Source organism: Agelaius phoeniceus, chromosome 12 (genome assembly GCF_051311805.1).
Source record: "Agelaius phoeniceus isolate bAgePho1 chromosome 12, bAgePho1.hap1, whole genome shotgun sequence".
In the NCBI taxonomy this organism is placed as follows: Eukaryota; Metazoa; Chordata; class Aves; order Passeriformes; family Icteridae; genus Agelaius; species Agelaius phoeniceus.
In genome coordinates, this window is record NC_135276.1 from 15,857,914 (window position 1) to 15,877,765 (window position 19,852).

The 19,852-nt window shown below is 47.5% G+C and overlaps 1 protein-coding gene across 2 annotated transcripts; it reads left to right on the top strand.

Annotated features, from left to right (window-relative positions):
• Positions 1-988: 988 nt before the first annotated feature.
• Positions 989-18,944, top strand: KATNB1 (katanin regulatory subunit B1). 2 transcript variants are annotated; one of them, XM_054640552.2, is made up of 19 exons: positions 989-1,406; positions 4,585-4,715; positions 6,749-6,866; positions 8,563-8,663; positions 9,175-9,216; positions 9,862-9,945; positions 10,888-11,003; positions 11,530-11,601; positions 11,846-11,996; positions 12,389-12,576; positions 12,694-12,827; positions 13,635-13,682; positions 13,846-13,922; positions 14,528-14,647; positions 15,412-15,561; positions 15,881-15,957; positions 16,348-16,422; positions 17,093-17,209; positions 17,791-18,944. In XM_054640552.2, exons 1-19 carry the CDS (start codon positions 1,367-1,369, stop codon positions 17,921-17,923), a joined length of 1,974 nt encoding a protein of 657 aa, XP_054496527.2. In that variant the 5' UTR covers positions 989-1,366; the 3' UTR covers positions 17,924-18,944. The 2 variants fall into 2 exon arrangements, with proteins under 2 accessions (XP_054496527.2, XP_054496528.2); XM_054640553.2 differs by having other exon boundaries at positions 12,697-12,827.
• The last annotated feature ends 908 nt before the right edge of the window (positions 18,945-19,852 follow it).

The window sequence follows — 19,852 nt, forward strand, 5'->3', positions numbered from 1 at the left end:
TTAATGAATTTATAAGTCAGTTTTTCATAAGCAAAGGTTTTGAACTGGTGAGTTCACAAATGTAACATTTCTTTGACCTGATCTAGAGCCCTGTAATGACAAAACATTGCCCCATATAACACTGTGGATATGAACTCATAAATGTTAATTCAATACTAGAGAAGACACCAGAATGAATTAATTTTAAAATCCTTTTACAGGCATTAGGGGCACAGCTGCCAAACCATCAGCAAATGCATATTATAGAATCATAGAACATTACAGGGTTGGAATGGTCCTTAAATATCATCTAGCCCCAAGTCCCCTGGCCAGGGGATTTCCCTGTAGTCCTCCAAGGCCACTTGTCCTCGTATCCACTTCTTTAAAGTTTCTTTTTTCTTTCTAAGAAAAAAACTCTTCTACAGCCGTATTTTTTTTCTCTGCTGCTCAGCAGCTTCTTATCCATCCACGAAGGCCTCCTGGCATTCTTGCCTGATTTCCCTCTTGTCGGTATGCATCGCTCTTGAGCTTGAAGGATATAATCCTTGAAATTCAGCCTTCATTCTTAGGTCATTATCAAGGAGTAGCGTCAAATTAATGGGATTTTTCTCTGTTGATGGAGCAATCGGTTTCAAAGACTCCGAGAAAGACGCACAAGCGGCGCGACCGCCCCTCGGCCGGGCGGGGGAGGCACAGAAGCCTCGCAGGAGTCCCGCTCCCACCGGGGCTGTGGCGAGACACCCGTGAGCCGCCTAACAGGGCACGACGGCCTCAACCACCGGCGGGCCGTGAGCTCCGAGGCCCGGTAGAGTCCCCGGCCGCCCTCACGGAAGCTCCGGAGCGGCCGCAGAGCAGGAGCAGCCCGGCCCCCGCCCCTCAGGGCGGCCCCGCAAAATGGCGGCCCCCATCCAGAGCGCCGCCTCCTCATTGGCCGCGCCCGCGGGGCTCCACCAAGAAGCCGCTCCACGAGTGGAGGCCGCGCTGCCGTCGCCATGGCAACCACCCCGCCCTCGCTTCCTATTGGCCGAGCGGCGCGCGGAGCCCGGGCAACCGCCCGGCGCGGCGCGGGGTTGTTGTGAAGGGCCGGTTGCGGGGCGGGGGCGGCCAGGGGGTCCCGGTCTGCTACTGCCGGACCCCGCCGCCGCCAGCGTCCAGGCGATCGCCCGAACCCCGACCGGCGCTCTCGTCCCGTGATGTTCGTCAGCGGTGAGGCCTCGTCCTCTGCCGCGCCGCCTCTCAGGAGAGTCTCGCCGTGACCGTGTTTGAGTGCCCGCAGGACGGCCGCGGCAGGCCCGGTGCACGGCCCGGCCGTAGGACGCGCTAGAGGAGCGGAGCCCCCGCCGGGAGGAGGAAGGCGCTGCCCGCCCCAGAGGCGCCGCGCGGAGCCATGGCCGTGGCCGTCACCACGAAGACGGCATGGAAGCTGCGTGAGTGGCGGGCGGGGGAGCCGCCCCGGCTGGGAGCGGGGAGGGGTGGGAGCCACCTCATCCCTGCCCTGGATATGGTGCCCCGGCCCTCTTTCTACATTGCTGACTGGAATTTTTAACTCCTTGAAGTCCTGTTGGAAAACATAGCGGCACAGTGAATAGCGTGGCCTTGTCAGTGCTGTTTTCAAAGGGTCACTGTCTTTATTTTTTCTGGATAGTTGCTGCAGTGCTGAGCTGAGTGCCTGTCTGACCCCACATGACTCTGCTGTACTACAAGAACAACCGAGGCAGTGAGGGATGGGGCACCTGCCAGGGGATAACCCTGGATGTACAGAGAGGCTGGGGAATGAGAGGCTGGACAGCAGCCCCACAAAAAGGGATGTGGGATTCCTGGTCGATGTCAAGTTGAAAATGAGTCACCAGTGTGCCCTGGTAGCCAAAGGGCCGGCAGTGCCCTGGGGTGCACCGAGGAAGGTGATGGTCCCCCTCTGCTCTGTGCTGGTGCAGCCTCACCTCAAGTCCTGGGGGCAGGTTTGGGCACCACAGTTTGAGAAGGATTACAAAGCTTTTGGAGAGCATCCAAAGAAGAACTGTGAATATGGTGAAGGGTCTAGAGGGGAAGCCATGCAAAGGAGTGATTGAGGTCTCTTGGCTTCTTCAGCTTGGAGGAGAGTGAGGGCAGAGCTTGTCATGAGCTGCAGCAGCTTCTTGAGTGCATTGGAGGGACAGCTCTGATCTCTGCTGTCTGTGGCCAGTGAAGGGAGGGGAGCCTCTGGAGGGGATGTTTAGGTTGAATATTAGGAAAAAGTTCTTCACCTTCACAGGAGCAGGAACAGCTTCCCTGGAGAGGTACTTATAGCACCAAGTCTGTGTTTGGCCAATGCTTGCAGGGAAAGGGGGGATTGTCCTGTGTAGGACAAGCAGGAGTAGGACTTGATGATCCTTATGGGTCCCTTCTAACTCAGAATATTCTGTCATTCAATGGAAACTGCTCTTGAGAGCCAAGTTTTGATGGGGCATCCCCTCAGTATCAGGGAGAAGGCCTCAAACTTAGCCTCTGTGGGGTTGTCCTTCATTGGTGCTCTCTTGGTTCATGAGCTCTCTGCTGCAGGAGAAGTGAGGTGATCTTTGCAGGGCCTCTGTGTCCCACCCTCTTGAAATTGCTTTGCAAGAGACAGTAGGAATCTGCTGGCTTCATGTCCATTATTCTTCCTCTGAAGGAGCAGTAGACAGTTGCTGACTATCAATTTCTAGCTGGTCACTGATGAGTTATTTCATTGAGGAATTCTTAGAAGCAATAGGATGTGATCAGTTGCTTTAGTTGGTGAGTGGGCTCTGGAAACTGCCTGTCAGAAATAGTGTCCTTGGCTGGTAACACATGAAGTCATCTGAGATTACTGACTTAGGAATTTTCTATCTTTCTGAGCAGAAAGCCAATTTGCTGTTATCTTTCCATCCCTGAAACTCCAGTTGCAGGAAGAGCTGGAAGTCTGTCCATCTCCATTTTCCATAGATGTGCAGAGGTTCTTGATCTTCATTTTTGCTGGCTGCTGCCCCATCTTAGCATCCTCTTTGGAGGGAAAAGCATTCTGAGTGTTAGGGATGTTTCAGCAATGCTAATTAGGAGTTGAGTGTTACTGGGCTGGTAGGTGATAGCTGGTGACAAGAATTTCATTAAATAAAAAAATTGTGGGTTTAAGGGACTTGGGGGAGAGCAAATGAACCTCTCTGCCCAAGGCAGACATCAGTTTATCACCTGGCTTTTAGGAACAGAGGGTTGGGTGCTTCCACAATGACTTTTAAACTTACAATATATTATTAAGAAGGAAATCAAGACATGAAGAAGTGGAGGTGCTGACACACTCATTTCAGCAGCAATGCTCAGCATCTGTCCTTGCAATTTTAACTAGTGACTTGGTCTAGTAATGCTAATTGTACTTTTGTGTACCTTATAGTCTGTGTATCCATACAGGCTTTATTTTAGCAGTTTTATGTGGAAGTTTGGTCTTTCAACACAATGCAGGTGGATTTTCAGATTTGGCCTTCACATGTAATTTATGGTCCAGTCACCTTTGTCATTTGAAAGGTGTTTCCCCAGTCCAAGTGAAAGTTGCGCAGTTTTGCTTTCAGAAAAACACTCTTGAGAGTTTGAGATCAAAGTACCTGTAATTATTATTGCAGCCACCTAAAATCCTTTTGGATTAGTGTTGCATGTAGAGTGATCACATTGCTCCTCCCAGGAAAACACTGAATGGAAGCTGAATTGATGCTCCCTAGCCTTTTTACAGACTCAGAACCATTTTTACAGTTTCATAACTATTAGGCATGAAAATCCTGTGATGTTTCAAAGAAGAGAACAGTTAGATGAAGATATTGGTAAATGCATCTGCCAAAAGCCCCTGACAAAATTCTGAATGAATTTAAAATTCCACTGTGAGATGTGTAAGCAAATATGCTAATTTGCTTCTTTTTTTGCCCCAAACTGGTTTCTTTATGATGAGGTTTCCATTTGTTGCAGTGTCAGAGCTCAGGTTTTTAACAGTCATGTAGCATCAATCAGATTTGTTATTTTCTGCCCATTTGGATGGATATTCACCCTCCTTTGTCACAGCTGCATGCCCTGCAGTGCTCAGTTTTGCCTGTGTTCCCTGGTGGGGATGTAGCAAAGTCTCTGCCAAAGCTCAGGGAAGGGAGCTCCACCTCTCCCCACTGCTGAGTCTGGCTTTTTCCTGGGTAAGGTAACAAACTGTGCTGCTGCTCCTCTGCCAGTTCCTCTCAGGTTGGACTGTCTGCTGCTGCTCTCTTGAACAGGATTAGAGCGCCTTTCACTAGATGACTCTGGCTGCTGTGCATTGCTGCAGGTAAAGTGCTTTGCTGCACTTGAGCAAATCTTTAAAAGCTCATGAGCTGCTGCAAGTGAGAGAAGATGCTTTTTGTAAGCCATGTGAGCATTGGAGTAGTGAAACTTCAGTCAGCAAATGTTTTAGTGCAGCAGGAAGAGCCAAGAAGGACTGTTCAAAGCAAGATAATGGTGTGACTTCTTATCTGAGCAGTGGGCTGCTGCAGCTTGTCCAGTGGAAACTGGAAAGTGTTTCTGGAGAAAGAATTTTTTTTTTAGACCTTTTGGAAGGATGAAAATTTTTATAACTGATCTGTAATAAGTGTTTGTTTTGTGCAGAAGAGATCATGGCCCACAGCAGCAATGTGTCCTCAGTAGTCCTGGGAAAAGGTTCAGGCCGGATGCTGGCCACTGGAGGAGACGACTGTCGGGTCAACATATGGTCAGTTAGCAAGCCCAACTGCATCATGGTAAGGACAGGCCTGTTTGCAGCTTGTGGGGGGGTGGGAATATTAATTCTGAGGTTTGGAGGGTAGAGAATGAGGGGAAAGATTGTTGGGGTGGAGCCTGTGGGACTTTTGAATAGAGTTTGCCAACACAAAGCTGTGTAACCAGATTCTAGCTAAAGATAGGGACAGAACTGGGTGCCTGGTGAGACCACTGCTCTCTCTAGAGACATTGTGGGAATACTTGAGCTGGACCAGTGCTTACTCAGATAATAAATATTGTGCCTGTGCATTACCAGGCTACAAATAATGAAAGGAAGAGTTTTGTACAAGAACAGCTGGTTTTATAGTGCAGGCTACAGGGGCCAGTTATATACCCTGGGGTTTGCAGTCACAGCAGGAGATATCCCCAGCAGGATGCATTCCCACCTGTGCCACCCTCCCTAACTGTCACCATGAAGGTTGCCACAATAGTTTGCTGTAGGCTGGGGAGGAGTAACTCTGGTTGCAGTGTGTTAGCAAGGGTAGGGTTACCCCAGCAGTGATCACTAAAGAGCACCATAAATATATATTTAACAGATACCTATCCTGCATCACTTTGTGTGTTGTGTAAAACCAGCTTTAGCACATCTCTTGTCATTTGTTTAATTAACAACACAATAATATTGTGGTATCAAAGGCGTTGCTCTAGCCAGTGTGAGCCTTGTGAGAAAAAAAGGAAAGTCAGGTCAAAAAGGCAAAAAGGAGAATTTGTCCACTTTATTTTTCTATTCATTAAGTGTGTGGATGATTTAGCAAGGCTGTGCTTTTTGCATAGTGTACTTTAACAGTGTCTTTTCAGGCCCTTGGTGGTGGCATGACTCCAGTTTAAAACTGGACTGTTGCTTTACTAGAGAAGGCTGAAGGACTAACTCTGTACCTTTCTGTGGTGGCAGAGCTGCACCTCTCCTGCACTCCCTGGCAGCCACAGAGCTGCTGTTTCTGAGAGGCAGGGACTGACTGAAGCTGCTTGTGCCATTCTTGTATATCAAAAAAAAATCTTGATTTTTGGGGTTGTCCTCCGAAGTTCATTTTTAGTGTTTATATTATAATAATTATGGATGTTTGTGTTGGGAAAGAGGAAGAAGAGGGACTTCTCAAGTAACATTGGGACGTGGTTTAAGTGTGAGCTCTAGTTCTCAGTAATGGCAGTTGCTACTGTGGATTTTGTAAGGGATTTCAATTGCACATGGATTCCTAAGAAAGCTCCATCAGAACAGGCAACTTCCAACTGGCATTCCCAGCCTCTGTGTGTGGGAGGCACAGAGCTAGTGCAGCTATTTAAAAAGACATTTGAGGATGGACTAAAGCAGGTTGGCAAGCAGAAAGTCTGCAATGGTGGGATTTGTTTTCTAGAGCTAGTTTTAAATATTCTTGTGTTTTACTAAAATATAGGCCTTTTCAAAATGCTGATGTAATTTGTAAGCTTTCAGGTGCTCAAGGATGAAAGGAACTTCATGTGAATTACTGCCTTATGCCTCAAGTCAGTACTTCAGTGTTAGCAGCATGCTATCACTGTGACATCCATTGCTGGCAGCAACCTATGGCTTGGTGCTTCTGTGAAGTTTTCAAAGTAGCCCTGCTTTTGCTCTTGCTTTGATTTTGTAACTGGTTCATGACACTTACATGACCCATTTAGAGCAAACACGGTGGCATTGTGCTACCACAGCATAATTTGTATGATGTAAGAATGTGTCAGCCTTGTCTGAGCACCCGCACCTAATGTTTAACTACCTGTGTCTCTGTTGATGCATCCTTTAAAACTTAGTCAGTGTGCCCCAGAAAGGGATTCCAAAGATAGTGTGGGAATACAGCTGTGCTGTGCTGGGTGCAGTGATGGCCTTCAGAGTGCTCTGCCACCCTGGTGGCTGCTGAGGAAAAAGGATTATGGCACAGCCAGGTGGTCCTAGCTCATGGCTCAAGAGTTACCCCTTGATGATGAACAATGCCATGGTTCCTATGGTTCCTGCAGGGCTGTGCCAGCAGCTGCTCACTGACACTGATGGTTTTCTTTACAGAGCTTGACAGGCCACACAACCCCCATTGAGAGCCTACAAGTGAACCCAAATGAGAAGCTCATAGTGGCAGGGTCCCGCTCAGGGTCCATTCGAGTTTGGGACCTGGAAGCTGCCAAAGGTATGTGCCCATGAGTTTGTGCTTCTGATCATGCACACTTTTTGGGGAATCCTTATGTTTAATGCCTATACTGACCCAGAAGGTTCCTGATTTAAGAGGGAACAGGAGCCTGACATTGCTTTTGTCTTCATCTGTATGTCTTTTTTGCCCTTCTATTGAGGCTATAGCGCTGTGTATTCATGCTTGAGCAGCAATTTGGGCATGTTTTGGGGACAGTGATCTGAGGAACTTGTTTCTATGGTTTTGACCTGAGTGTGTCAAAATCTATATTCCAGATCAGTTTCCGTGCATGTATGGATAACTAGGCATACAGAATTTGTATTCAGAGTCTCAACTTAGAATTGTCAACCTTAATAAAAGGATCCCAAACCAGATTGGAAGTTTTAAGTTTATTAGATTCTGCACAAATGCAGGAATCCTCTGCTTGTTGTCTTCTTGTTCTTAGGTTCTAACTTTTCTTTTTTCCTCTAACAGTTTTTCTGCTGTCCTGCTCTTGCATGGCCACATAAATAGACAAAGACCTAATTTTTAATAAACTGCAAAAGCTATGAACTCATCAAGCTCTGATCCTTTAAAGGCCACTGTTGAGTCATGCTTTATTTATTGCATTTTCCTCAAATCCTAGAATGAGTTTGCAAAAGTATCATAAATCACTTGAGTGCATTCCAGGAGGAATACCAGAAAATGACTGAATATTTCTTATGGGTTACTACTTGTTCATAGAAGGAATGTGTAATGAAAATAGACTTACACTGGCTGAGCTAAGGAGGCAAACCACAGGCAGCATCAATAATGGAAAGCACTGATGTCATTCTGACAGTTAGAATCAGCTCAGTTATGGAATAGGTTGGCTCTGCCCGTGGGGAGTAGCTGATCTGGCTGCATTTATTAGACCTATGAGCCAGTGTCTGTGCAAATGACCACCCCAGCTCTGGCTCAAGAGCTAATTCCTGCCAGGGGAATCATCAGCTTGTTCCAGGTGAGGGATGAGGGAGAGGGATTGCCCTTGTTATTATCTGAGCAGTTTTTCTTAGAGTTGAGCTGTGCATTTGTCACTGCTTGCTGAGATACGATGTACCAGTTCTACTGGTCCTTGCTGGTTTCCAGAATTACAGGGGTGTTACTTGATGACTTGCTGAAACACTGATCCTTTCTTTGTCTCCTGCTCCCTAAGCATCCATTTCCTGTCTTTGTGGGGATTCTAGCAAGGGGCAGTTGAAGGACTCCAGGGTGAATATTGGAACCTAAGAGGTGGTGCTTGGATGGGGTGCAGAGTCCTGGGAAAGGGTCTGTCTAATACCTGCAAGGTGAATGCTGCAGGCAGTCAAGGCTGTTTCACTTCACTTCCCAGCCAAAACTGTTCCTCCTCTGGCCCATTTTGCTGTCTATGTAACAAATGGAAAGATGCACTGCCTGCCAGCTGCCTCATTTCCAGAATGGAGATATTTGGAGTTCTGCCTGTAGTTTCCATACCTAAGGACAGGACTGTCATTAAGCTCATTGATCATGGGCTTTCTATTGCTGTTTCTTTGCATTGCCAGGGTAAAGTCAGAGGCATTTCCACAAAATAATGTATAGTTCCATAAAATAATGGTGGGAATAGTATGGCTACACATCTGCATGGTGTCTGGTGGAAATGAACTATTACATATTTTCCCCCTATTCCTTCTCTCTGCTCTGCCTCTCCTTTTCCCAGTTCTTCGTACCCTACCAGGTCACAAAGCGAATATCTGCAGCCTTCATTTCCATCCTTTTGGAAGCTTTGTGGCATCTGGCTCTTTGGACACCAACATTAAGGTAAAACCCAGCTTCCACCAGAGATTTCCCTCTTTACTTGCAGTGTCTTTGTTTTGAAGAGTGCCAGAACATGTTTTGTGTCAAGCTGTTGGTGGATGCTGCCCATCATCATTTCTATGTGTGGGCAGGTGTGTTTGTGAGTGCTTGTGAAATCCTTGTGTGTATTTTCACAGCCAGCTCATGAATGTGACTCCTCTGCTGTGGAATGTGGCTCTGAGTAAGGTGCCTGGTGTCAGCAAGCACAGATGTCCTGCTTGCTGTGGATTGTATCTGCTTCCTCAGACTGTGTTTGACTGTCAGAACTGAGTTGCTGTAGTAGGAGATACCTTCCAGGAGTGATTCTCACTTGGGGAGTCAGAAAATACCCCTAAGACCTGCAGGGGTTCAGCAGCCCATTCATTCTGCAGTATCTGTTAGCTTGGTGACACAAGGATCCCTTGTTCTGGCAGGACCCTTGAGCTCCCAACATACTGCTCTAAACATACAATTTATTTGCTTTTCTTCCTTGTAGCTCTGGGATGTAAGAAGAAAAGGCTGTATCTTCACATTCAAGGTAAAATATTTCATTAGGTTTGGCAAAGAGGGGAGAAATATTTATTTTGAGGACTTGTGAGCAAACCTAAATGTTATTATGTACAATGGACTTCCTGGTTTTCCAGCCTGAAAATAAGATCTGCATGATTTGTGAAGTGGCCTGGCAATCCTCAGCAGGCCTCTGCAAGCTGTATGGGAATATGAAATGTATATTACAGGATATCAATGGGTATCTGTGCTATAGTGTGGATGGCTTCAGTGGGGGATGGAGAGCATCCGTGAGGGTTTCTTTATATTCTTAATGGTATTACCACTGCACTGAGATGGTTCTGTTCTTGGGACCTTTTTCTATCTGAAGAACTTGCTGTATATTAATTTCATGTAGAAACCAGAGACTAAGTGTCACAGCACTTCTATCTGACCATATATACATCTGTAATTTAGAACTGATTCTTATTAGTGAAGCCAGATCTGTGTTTACCATACTTAAACTGATAGCATAAATGACTAGGTGAGAGAGATTACAGACATTTAATGTGGCTTGAGTGCAGTGTTGTGTTCTGCAGGCTTTGAGCTCTGTAAAACACTTGATTGGTTTTGGGTTATTATATTGCATAGGATTGAAAGACAAAAGCCAGAATACTCTTGGTTTTGCTCATCTCAGGGTCACACAGAAGCAGTTCGGTGTCTCCGCTTCAGCCCTGATGGGAAATGGGTGGCCTCTGCTGCTGATGATCACACTGTAAAGGTAATTTATTGTGACACCTTCCTTATGTGCTTGTGGCACATGGGAATGCTGGGATTGGCTTTTTTCCAGGCATTACCAGCACTCACTCATAAATACCCTCAGTTCATTTGGCAACTGGCTGAGCCTATGGGGTTGCAGAGATTGGTTTTCCTATGGGGATCCTGTCTGATGGCTCCCAACACCCATGGAAGAGCTTTATGGGTTGAAATGCCCTTATCCAGCAGACACATTGGGAGAGACTATGCACAGAAAAATCAATGTTTTGATGGTAATAGAGTTGTGATACCTGAATGTTGGCCTCAGTAAACATTGTCAAATAAGTTGTCCACAGCACGTTGCTTCACCAGACTAATTTCTGGCTCTGTTTGTGTTATACACACTACATGTGATTATCAGTCTGAAAATTGCTGTCAGGACTGAGCAGACCAAGAGGAGGAGATCAGGAAGGTGTTGGCTGAAGTAGTGACTTCAGTTGTTTCACATGGAGTATGGAGGAATGGAGATGGAGGACTGATTTTATTTTCAGTTTCACATGAAATTAACTGATCAGTTATTTCATGGCATTTTCGAGTGGAGACTAGAGCACAGGAAGAAGGAATTGCTAAGGGATTCAGAGCTTTGGATTTTTGTTAACTTTTGAGATACAGTCTGTGGGGACAGATGGAACTGCTATATTTTGTCTCAGTCTCTAAATATAAACCAGAAACTTCTAGGGGACAAGTTATGTGGAAAATAAAAGATAATACAAAAAACAAAACCAAAACAAAGCCTTAAATTATTTGGATGGTACTCTTTCCTTGATTATTGACTTCTTTAACAGACTTGGGTATGTTCTTGGAGGGGAGAAGTGTTAGAAGGTTGCCAGTACAAGGAAATCCCAGGTGTGTTGGAAATCTGTAACATTTAATCTCTTCAAGAGTCTCTGTTCTTTCCTCCTTTCAGCTGTGGGATCTGACTGCTGGGAAGTTGATGTTTGAGTTTACAGGACACACCGGCCCAGTAAATGTTGTTGAATTCCATCCCAATGAGTACCTTTTGGCTTCTGGCAGCTCTGACAGGTACATAATGGGAGGGACAAAAAAGGGAAATGTATATGTCTGTTCCATTTCCTGGTGTCTTTCCTTGTAAAAGGGCATGTCAAGAGGAATGTCACTCAATTCAATCCTGCCATTGCGAGAGCCAGACATCTAGACAGCAGGACATGGCATCTGTGATGGGCAGAACATGGAGATCTTCCCTTCTCATCCAAAATTGATGGCACCTTCTGCCACACTAGAAACCAATGTGTAGCCCCAAGCCTCTCATAAATCCAGCTGACATCCTGTGTGAACAGCAGGCAGCCCTGCTCAGCTGGCAGGGTGTTCTCTTAGCTCTGGGCTGGCTCTAAATGCCTGTCTGTGTCTAGAGCCTCTAAGTATCTCTGTCTGGATTCATGGATCTTAGCTAGACCAGCCTTCTGTGTAGGCTCACTGTATGTGCACAACAGCAAAAGTCATTCTAACTGTTAGTGTTTTGTTTAAAATCTGGATCCTAGTGTGTTTTCTAGAATGATGAGCAATGAGTTTTGTTGTGTTGTGTGTACAGGACTGTTCGGTTCTGGGACTTGGAGAAGTTTCAAGTTGTGAGCTGTATTGAAGAGGAGGCCACTCCTGTTAGGTACATTACATTCCTACTGAAATGTGCTAGGCAGAGACTAAAGGTGGGGTGAAGGGGGGGTTTCCTCAAAGAGAAACTTTCCTGGGGAGAAGTTTGGCCTGCTGGAGGTACTGCACAGGTGAACACCACATTGCAAGGTTCACTGTTAGAAACAAAACTGAAGATGTCCAGTGTAGTCAGAGATCCACAGGGACTGAGCAAGGTGGGAATGCTGTGCCTGATTCTCCTCCTGCCTTCCTCCCAGGTGTGTGCTCTTCAACCCTGATGGCTGCTGCTTGTACAGCGGCTTCCAGGATTCGCTGCGAGTGTACGGCTGGGAGCCAGAGCGCTGTTTTGATGTGGTCTTGGTGAACTGGGGAAAAGTAGCTGACTTGTCTATCAGCAACAACCAGCTGGTAAGCCACTGCTCCTGAGGCAGGGTTAGGCAGCTGTGAAACACAAGATAAAATCCTGTTGCCTCCTTGCAGGCCTTCAGACCTGTAAGCTTGTGTCAGGGCTTGCAGCACACCCAAAGGCTGTATGCCTTGTGCTCCACTTTGTGTCTCTGGCTTCTGGAGGAAAGAGCTGGAGCTTAGTTTGACTAATATTTAGAAGCTATGCTTGGCAAAAATTTTATCCCAGCCTTTCAAAATTGCTGGCAACTTCAGGTTGGAAAATCTGCAGCACTGAACTGAGCACAGATTTGCTCAAGCACAGTTGCTCAGGGTCACTCCATCGTGCCTGTTCTCAAAAGGGCTGGTGTGCACCCCACTCCTTGGTGAATTATCTTGATCTTTTGCCTCTGCAGATAGGAGTTTCCTTTGCACAAAGCACAGTCTCTTCCTTCGTTGTGGATCTCAGCAGAGTCCCAAAGTCAGATTCTGTTCCTCAAGGGTTGATCAGGGACGACCAGCCTCTTGTGCCACCTACCCCCACAGGGTCCTCCCTTCGCCGCATCTATGACAGGCCCTCAACGAGCTGCAGCAAGCCCCAGAGGTGAGGCAGTCTGCTGGCTTGTTGAGTTTCCAGATTTTAAGGAAATATCCCACACACTCAGTGTTCTCTCTCTCTCTGACAATATGGCTTCCCCTGACAACAACTCTTTTTCCACAGCAGAGTGAAGCACAACTCTGAGAGTGAGAGGCACAGTCCTAGCAGTGAAGATGACCGGGATGAGAAGGAATCAAAGGCTGAGATCCAGAACCAGGAGGATTACAAAGAGATCTTCCAGCCCAAGAATGCAATCTGTCAGTACCAGGGTTTATAGTGCTTTTGAGTAGTATTTGGGTTTGAGATCAGGGAGCTAAAGTGATTCGATAGAACTGACCTTTGGCTTACTATAACAGAGGCTTCACCTGTGACTGGAGAGTTTAGAAAGCTTTTCTTTAATATTCTGTGCTGGGACACTGATGCACAGATCGTGTTGGTAAATGACTTATAGGAGGCACATTTACTGGGGTACAGTGATGTCTATTTGAAGCCTGGCTCAGAATCCAGAGCTTCATTGTAAATGTGCTGCCTGCCTGTTCTGATTAGAGTGTTAAGTGAATTTTATTAGCTTAGAATTTTGATACGTATAAGATCAGCAGTCTTCTTTAAAGAAGGAAAGGCAAAAGTTTTGTTAAAGCAAAGACTGTTGTTTAGGAGGCATTGTGCAGTGTCTGTATCTCATTTTTATGCAAATGATAAAAATGAGATACTCTTTCTGAGGAATTAATTGCATTATTTTTATTTACTTATAAAAATCAATAACAGGAGGTGGATTTTGCCTAATATCATTTGTTGTGACAGTGCCTTGTCTCATGCTTCACACCTCTACAGCAGCAGTGAACCACAGGGGTCAGTTTTGTCCCTTCTATCCATGAAGGCTGAAAGCTTTTAGTTAAGCTCAACAATAGTGTCAAGGTCCAAAAGAGATAACTCTGCTTGTCGTATCACTGATTACCCTCATGTGTGGAGTTGTTGAAGATTTCACTGCTCCAAGGTTGACTTACCACTTATCTGTAGCCTTGGATGCTCCTTCATTTGTTTATTATTTAAATCTTTTTCTGTAGGTCGAACTCCTCCTCGAAATGAGCCCTTTCCTGCCCCTCCTGAGGATGGTGAGTGTGGAAATGACCCCTTGGCGGGGATTGGGATAATGGCCCTCAAAAGAGGGAGAGCTGCCTGAAGGCAGAAATTACCCCTTGCTAAACAGAACCTTTGCTCTCAACTCTTGAAAGTAACAATCAGTTTCTGCTTTCCCACTTCTCTCCCTCTTGGTAGAGCCTGGAACTGCAAAGGAAGCAGTGAAGCCCAGCCAAGCTGTGGATGTCCAGACCTCGCTGGCAAAGCAGGAGCTCGTACGTTCTGTGTGCTCTGTGAGGGATGTGCAGAGCTGGAGAATTTGTGATTTCTGCTCAGGCTGATTCCTTCACTGCAGGACAGTAAAAGTGCAGCTTCAGGCTTTGTGCTGCCAAGTGTCTTGCCTTAGCAGTGAAACTAAGGCCTGTTGTTTTTGTTTGCTGCTTGTGCTTGCAGTGGTGCTTCTCCTTGCATCTCATAATTGGGGCACTCAGAGAATCAAGTGCCAGGTTTCTACCAGTGCTTGAACAGAGGCTGTTTTGTTGCCAAAAGTGCAAGCAGCTGATGGGCCAGTATTCATTTTACTGCCTTCTTTAGAATTCTCCCTTAGCCTTCAGGCTGGCCACAGCCCATTGCCCTAATTTCAGATAACAATAACAGCACTTGGCACTTCTGCTGGGGCATCTCTATGTTCTTTACAAACCTTAATTACATCGTGGTGTGTACCTGAGAGTCACTTTATTGCCTCTTAAATTATGCTAGCAAACTGCAGACTGCTTCTGTGTTAGGGCCCTGCTGTGAGAAGAAAGCGGGTCAGAAATAAAGGTCATCAGACTAGGGCCAAACTGTTCTGCTAGAGCTTTTATCCCAATTTCTCCTGCAGCCTGATCCAGTCCAGAGGCCAATGAATGCCTCCTCAACTTCTTTGAGCAGAACAGAGCCATCAGTGATTCCTGCAGCCAGGAATGAGCCCATTGGCCTGAAGGCCTCTGACTTTCTCCCAGTAAGTGTCTCTGGACAATGTTTTCCAGCCAATGTCTGTGTTGGGTGGCATCAGAAATGGGGTGCCCCATTGTGATAGGTATGAATACAGCAGAGTTGAGCCCTGCTCTTAGCAAAGCAGAGAGCAAGAGGTGAGACAGTCACTGAACTATTCTATGTACCAGACAGTGGTTCATTTAAAAAATTGGTGTTTGCCATTACATAATAATTTCACAGGAATCTCTGCCTCTTGCATCTTGGAGGCTTCTTGGTCTCTCTTGGGGAGGGTCTTCCCTTGTCCTAAAAAGGGGGAAAGACCAGAGCATCTTGATGATGTCAAACTAAATGTGAGTAAAGGAATTAGTGATTCTATCATGGCTTGGGCAGGAAGCAAGTTGAGAGTCTAATGAATTATGTAAGATTTTGGCTTTGAAATAAAACTTGCAGTGACCAGACAAGTGTTTCACATAAAAAAATTGGGTTTGTGTGAAAACATTTCTTCATTAACACATACTGGTTTTGAAAACTTACTTTAAATTCACCTTTTTTGAGAGTTTTCCCAAAGCTTTAAACACGTTTGTGATTGATGTAGTAGAAAAAAGCAGGAAATAAGTAACTGAAATCAGAACAAATTGAGCATTTCCATTTCAAAAGGTTTTTACAGCCATCTGCAAGGAAGTCAGTCTTCACTGACAATCTCTGCACCAAAATTGGCTCTCACCTAGGCCAGAGAATGCTCCCACCTTCTGTGCCATCCTGCTCTGTTCGTGGTGTCTGTACTTGCAGGCTGTGAAGAACCAAAGCCAGACAGAGCTGGTGGATGAGGAGGCCATGTCCCAGATCAGGAAAGGCCACGAGACCATGTGTGTGGTGCTCACCAGCCGCCACAAGAACCTGGACGCCGTGCGCGCCGTGTGGAGCACCAGTGACATCAAGGCAAGCATGGGGACGTGCCTGAGGCTCATAAAGGGAGCAGCTGAGCAGCTCTCTCTGCTTCTCTGGGGCTGGTTCTGCCTCATACAAAACAGGGGTCTCGCAGCTTTTGTCCCCAGGCATGCACCACAGAGTGCTGCAGCTGAATGGTCACAAAGAAACTCACATGGAGAAGACTTTCCCATGAGAGAGTTCTCTTCCCTGGCCAACTTCATGTTTCCTCTACCTTGTTTTGGAAAAGCAGCACTAGATACTAATATGCATTAGCCTAACCAGTTTGACCTCTGCAATAGATGACTTTTTCCTTCCCCTTCTCTCTCAGAACTCTCTGGACTCTGCAGTGGCTATCAATGATCTGTCTGTTGTCGTGGATCTCTTGAATATTGTCAACCAAAAAGCGTGAGTCCTGGATGGGGTCAGCCCCTGGGATGTGCCAGAGCTGCCTGGTTGGGAGTTGGGAGCTCTGCCTTGTACCTGCCCCATGTCCAGTGGGCTGTGGCAGCATGAAATTCATGTGCTTGTAGTCACATCTTCAGGCCTGCAGTGGCAATAACCGCTGGAATTATTTGGGGCCAAGGAAAAGCAAAGTCAGTCTTGGAGCTTCATAAAGTGATTCTGCTGACAAAGAAATATGTCCGAACCTTCCACTTTCTCTCACGAGGGGGAGTCAGTGAACTTGCTCTCTGAACCTGAGTGTGTCTGTCTGGGCATTTGCCAGGAATTCTTATTGTGTCACTTTGGCTTTGTAAAGCCTGTCTCCAGTCTCAGGATATGTCCTTTTCTTTTCAGGTCTCTCTGGAAGCTGGATTTGTGTACTATAGTCCTGCCACAGATAGAAAAACTACTCCAAAGTAAATATGAAAGGTGAGGCCTCAAGAACATAGTGTGCTTGAGGGACAGGGTGTAGGTAGTGATAGGGGAGCTGTGCTGGGTATTTTGTACCTGAAGGAAAATCCTGAGAAATCACTGCAGATACAGTCTCATGCTGATATGATGCCTGAAAAAGAATGATAGAGTTGCCAGGTGTGTGTGGGAAAAGATACAGAAAGTATGCATGGGCAGGAAAAACAGGATAGTGGGATTTGTCCTAGATTTTGGTTTAAGACAGCTCTGGCAGCCAGGAGGGGTCATGTAAAACAAATGGGATTTGCCCACTGCTGGGAGTGAAGCTGTCAGCTTGGGACAAGGAAGGAAGTCCTGCAACAGCCCTGGGGACTCATCTGTAGGGGGAAAAATTGCAGCCTGTCTTAGGATGGAGTTTCTACTCTTCCTTTCTTCTGGGAGAGAGGTTCCTGCCAGGTTCCCTTGGCAGGACATCTCTGCCCTTGAGCAGAGAGGTCCCACTTGGGTGGGGTATGTGCCAGGACCTTTGGAACAGACTTGCTTTGTGAAAGCTTTGGAACTGAGATGTGCTGTTGGTACTTGGCTGTTGCTCTCCTTCCCTGGTTACAGGTGGTGGAGTGGAGTTGTTTGGGGGCTGTGTGCTGGGGGGACAGGAATGGCATTCAAGTGGGACCCGATTCTCTGTTTTCAGTTACGTGCAGACTGGCTGCACATCCTTGAAACTCATTCTCCAGAGATTCCTGCCACTCATCACAGACATCCTCGCTGCACCACCATCTGTTGGAGTGGACATCAGCAGAGAGGAAAGGTGAGGCACACACTTCTTTTGCTCCCTCCTGGGACCAGCCTTTCTCTTGGGTGAGCTTTGCCCTTGCCATCAGGGCTCTGCTACCAGACTGGACATGCCTTCCCTTTGTCTGCAAGCACCAATCCCTCGTGCTCAGAGGAAAAGGACTGCCTTTCCCTTTGCCTCTGTGCATTGAGTCATACATAAACAAAGTATCGGGAGTTAAACCACCCTGTGCTTTTCCCCTCTGCCTCACAAGAAACATGATTTGGTAGCCAGGCCCTGGATTTTGAGTTCATTCACAGGATAGCTCCTCTCTGGGAATTGGCTTTTGGAAAATAGCACTGTCTTTTTCCCCGGACTGTACTGCCAAAGGGGGAGGAGGGCTGAAAGAGCCCTTATGTGGATGCTGTTCTCCTGTCTCGTCAGGACGTGGGCTGAATTGCTTGGTGTTTTTGCAGAGCTGTGCTCATATTTCACCCTCTTCCAGGCCATTTTCAGGGCTTTTCTCTCCTGCTTGAGTTGCCTCTCTGGCACTGCAGGAACTGCCACACCTCAGGCAACTAGGGATTCATGCTGTGTCTGCTGTCCTTTTTTTCCAGGCTTCACAAATGCAAGCTGTGCTACAAGCAACTGAAGAACATCAGCAACGTTGTCAAGAACAAGTCTGGGCTCAGTGGCCGCCATGGTAGTGCCTTTCGGGAACTGCTGCTCCTCATGGCTGTCCTGGACTAACAGCCACCACCTCCTCATGTACAAATACAGGTGGCCAAGCTTCCCCTGCTCGTGGTCTGGCTGGATTTCAGATCTCTCCGTGTGTCCGTCCTTTCCCCCTGCCCCTCTCCAGCATGGTAGGGAAGTGCAATCTGCCTGGCTGGTCGCCCAGCCAGCCCTGGTGCCTTAGGGGCTGGATGGAGGACCCCAGTGGAGAGATGTGTGTGCTGTGGGAGGGGCCCTGGCGGGTGGAGGGCCCCACAGAGCCCTGTAGGGCAGCTGCTTCATTTCAGCTCTTCATCTCAGCATCAAGCTCTGGGCTGCTCTGTGTGCTGGCCTGTCCCTGCAGGAGGGCTCTGAGCCTGCTGTCACCCCTCCTTCCCGCTCGTGCTGTCGGTTCTTGTTGCCTGGCCCTGTGGGTCAGGGCCCTGCTCTCGCTGTGCAGCTGCTGAGGACTGCAGGCACCACCCCTCAAACGCCTGCTGTGGGGTGATGCCCTTTCCATACAGAAGGGACTTCAACTGCCATGGGGATCTGCCCCTTTGGCTTCATCTGACATGGGCAAGGACACTGTGCCACTGTGCTGGTGCATCTCAAGGACCTGAACCGAGAGATTTTCTCTTGGCTTCTCAGCCATCCCTGCTGGCAGCAGGGCTGCAGAGGATCACTATCTTCAGACTGTCCTTGGATCTGAGGTCTACCTGGACCTGGTAAAACATGTGACTTAAACAGGACTCGTCGTATGTGCTTGCCTTTGGGGGTGAGGATTTGGAAGGGTGGAGGAACAGAGGGACATGGACTGAGTTATGTCTTTCTACATCCACTGGACCATTCTTAGAGGTTTGTTTTTGGTTTTTTCCCCCAATAAATGTCTGTCAGAACCTTTCTGTTCCTCTTTCTTCTTTCCTCTGGGGAAAGAGGTTCCTCTTGGTGCTTTCCCTGCTCTTCCCAGCCTGTCTCCCATTTTATACACTGGAGCCTGTTCTCCAGGAATCTGTAACTTATAATGAATTTTATTAAAATATTTGTAATTTTTTTTAAAGTTGTGTTAAATGCCTGAATCTCTTGAAGTGCTCTTCACCTTGGCATGGCTCCTGGCTGGGAGTGCCCAGGAAAAGCAGGGCTGTGTTCCCTGCCTGTCCCAGAGGAAGCTGACCATTCTCACCCTTCCTCCTGGGAGGCTGTGGTGAACAACAGGAGAGCCAGCACTTGCCAGGTGGCTTGTGGAAATCCCGGGGGCAGTTTCACTCTGCTGGGTCATTCCCAGCCCAAGGAGCAGTGTCATCATTTAGGGCTCATCCTTCTCCCTGGCTGCACACAGATCTCCCTCCCCTGGCTCTCCTGTGGATCTGGGCAGTGGCAATGAGCTCTGAGCCAGGGAGCTCATTTGGAAGGCTGTTCTGGGGAGCTGGAGTGAGGCCATCAGGAAAGCTAAAGCCAGTCCCCACATTGCTGATGCTTCATCCAAACAGTCGCCTTTTGGGAACAAAGGGGAGTGCCTGCTCTGCTCTGTGGCTCTGGAGGAGGTGGCTCCAAAAGTGGCTTGTACAGCAAGAGGCCCTTGCACTGAGCCACTGCAGGACTGATGGTGAGTGCTGCCTGCTTCGAGCACCAGGACACTCACAGGGTGTGTGTCCTCCTGCTCTGCAGCTGCTTCCTGCTTTATCTGGTGATAATCCCATGCCTGGACCCCCCATGAGGTGTGAAAAGGCTCTGCCAGCCACCAGCCTATTGCTGGGATGTGAGGTGGGGCAGCACAAGGTGGAGCAGGACATGGGCACATTGGGACTCACTTTGGATTTAACCACTGCTCTCCCACTAATTGCAGGAGCCTGATAGCTGCAAATTGGGGTGGGGACTGTGCTGCCAGGCTGGCCCCAGGAGCAGCTGCAAGGAGAAAGATATGATGGGCTTTTCCAGTCCTATGGGGGGAGGGAAGAAGCACCCACC

What these genes read in the sequence shown, in the direction of transcription:
- KATNB1 (XM_054640552.2), top strand. Translation starts at nt 1,367, where the DNA reads ATGGCCGTGGCCGTCACCACGAAGACGGCATGGAAGCTGC. An exon ending in GCTGTATCTTCACATTCAAG is followed by an intron (nt 9,217 to 9,861) that starts GTAAAATATTTC and finishes TGCTCATCTCAG; the next exon opens with GGTCACACAGAAGCAGTTCG. An exon ending in AGGCCTCTGACTTTCTCCCA is followed by an intron (nt 14,648 to 15,411) that starts GTAAGTGTCTCT and finishes CTGTACTTGCAG; the next exon opens with GCTGTGAAGAACCAAAGCCA.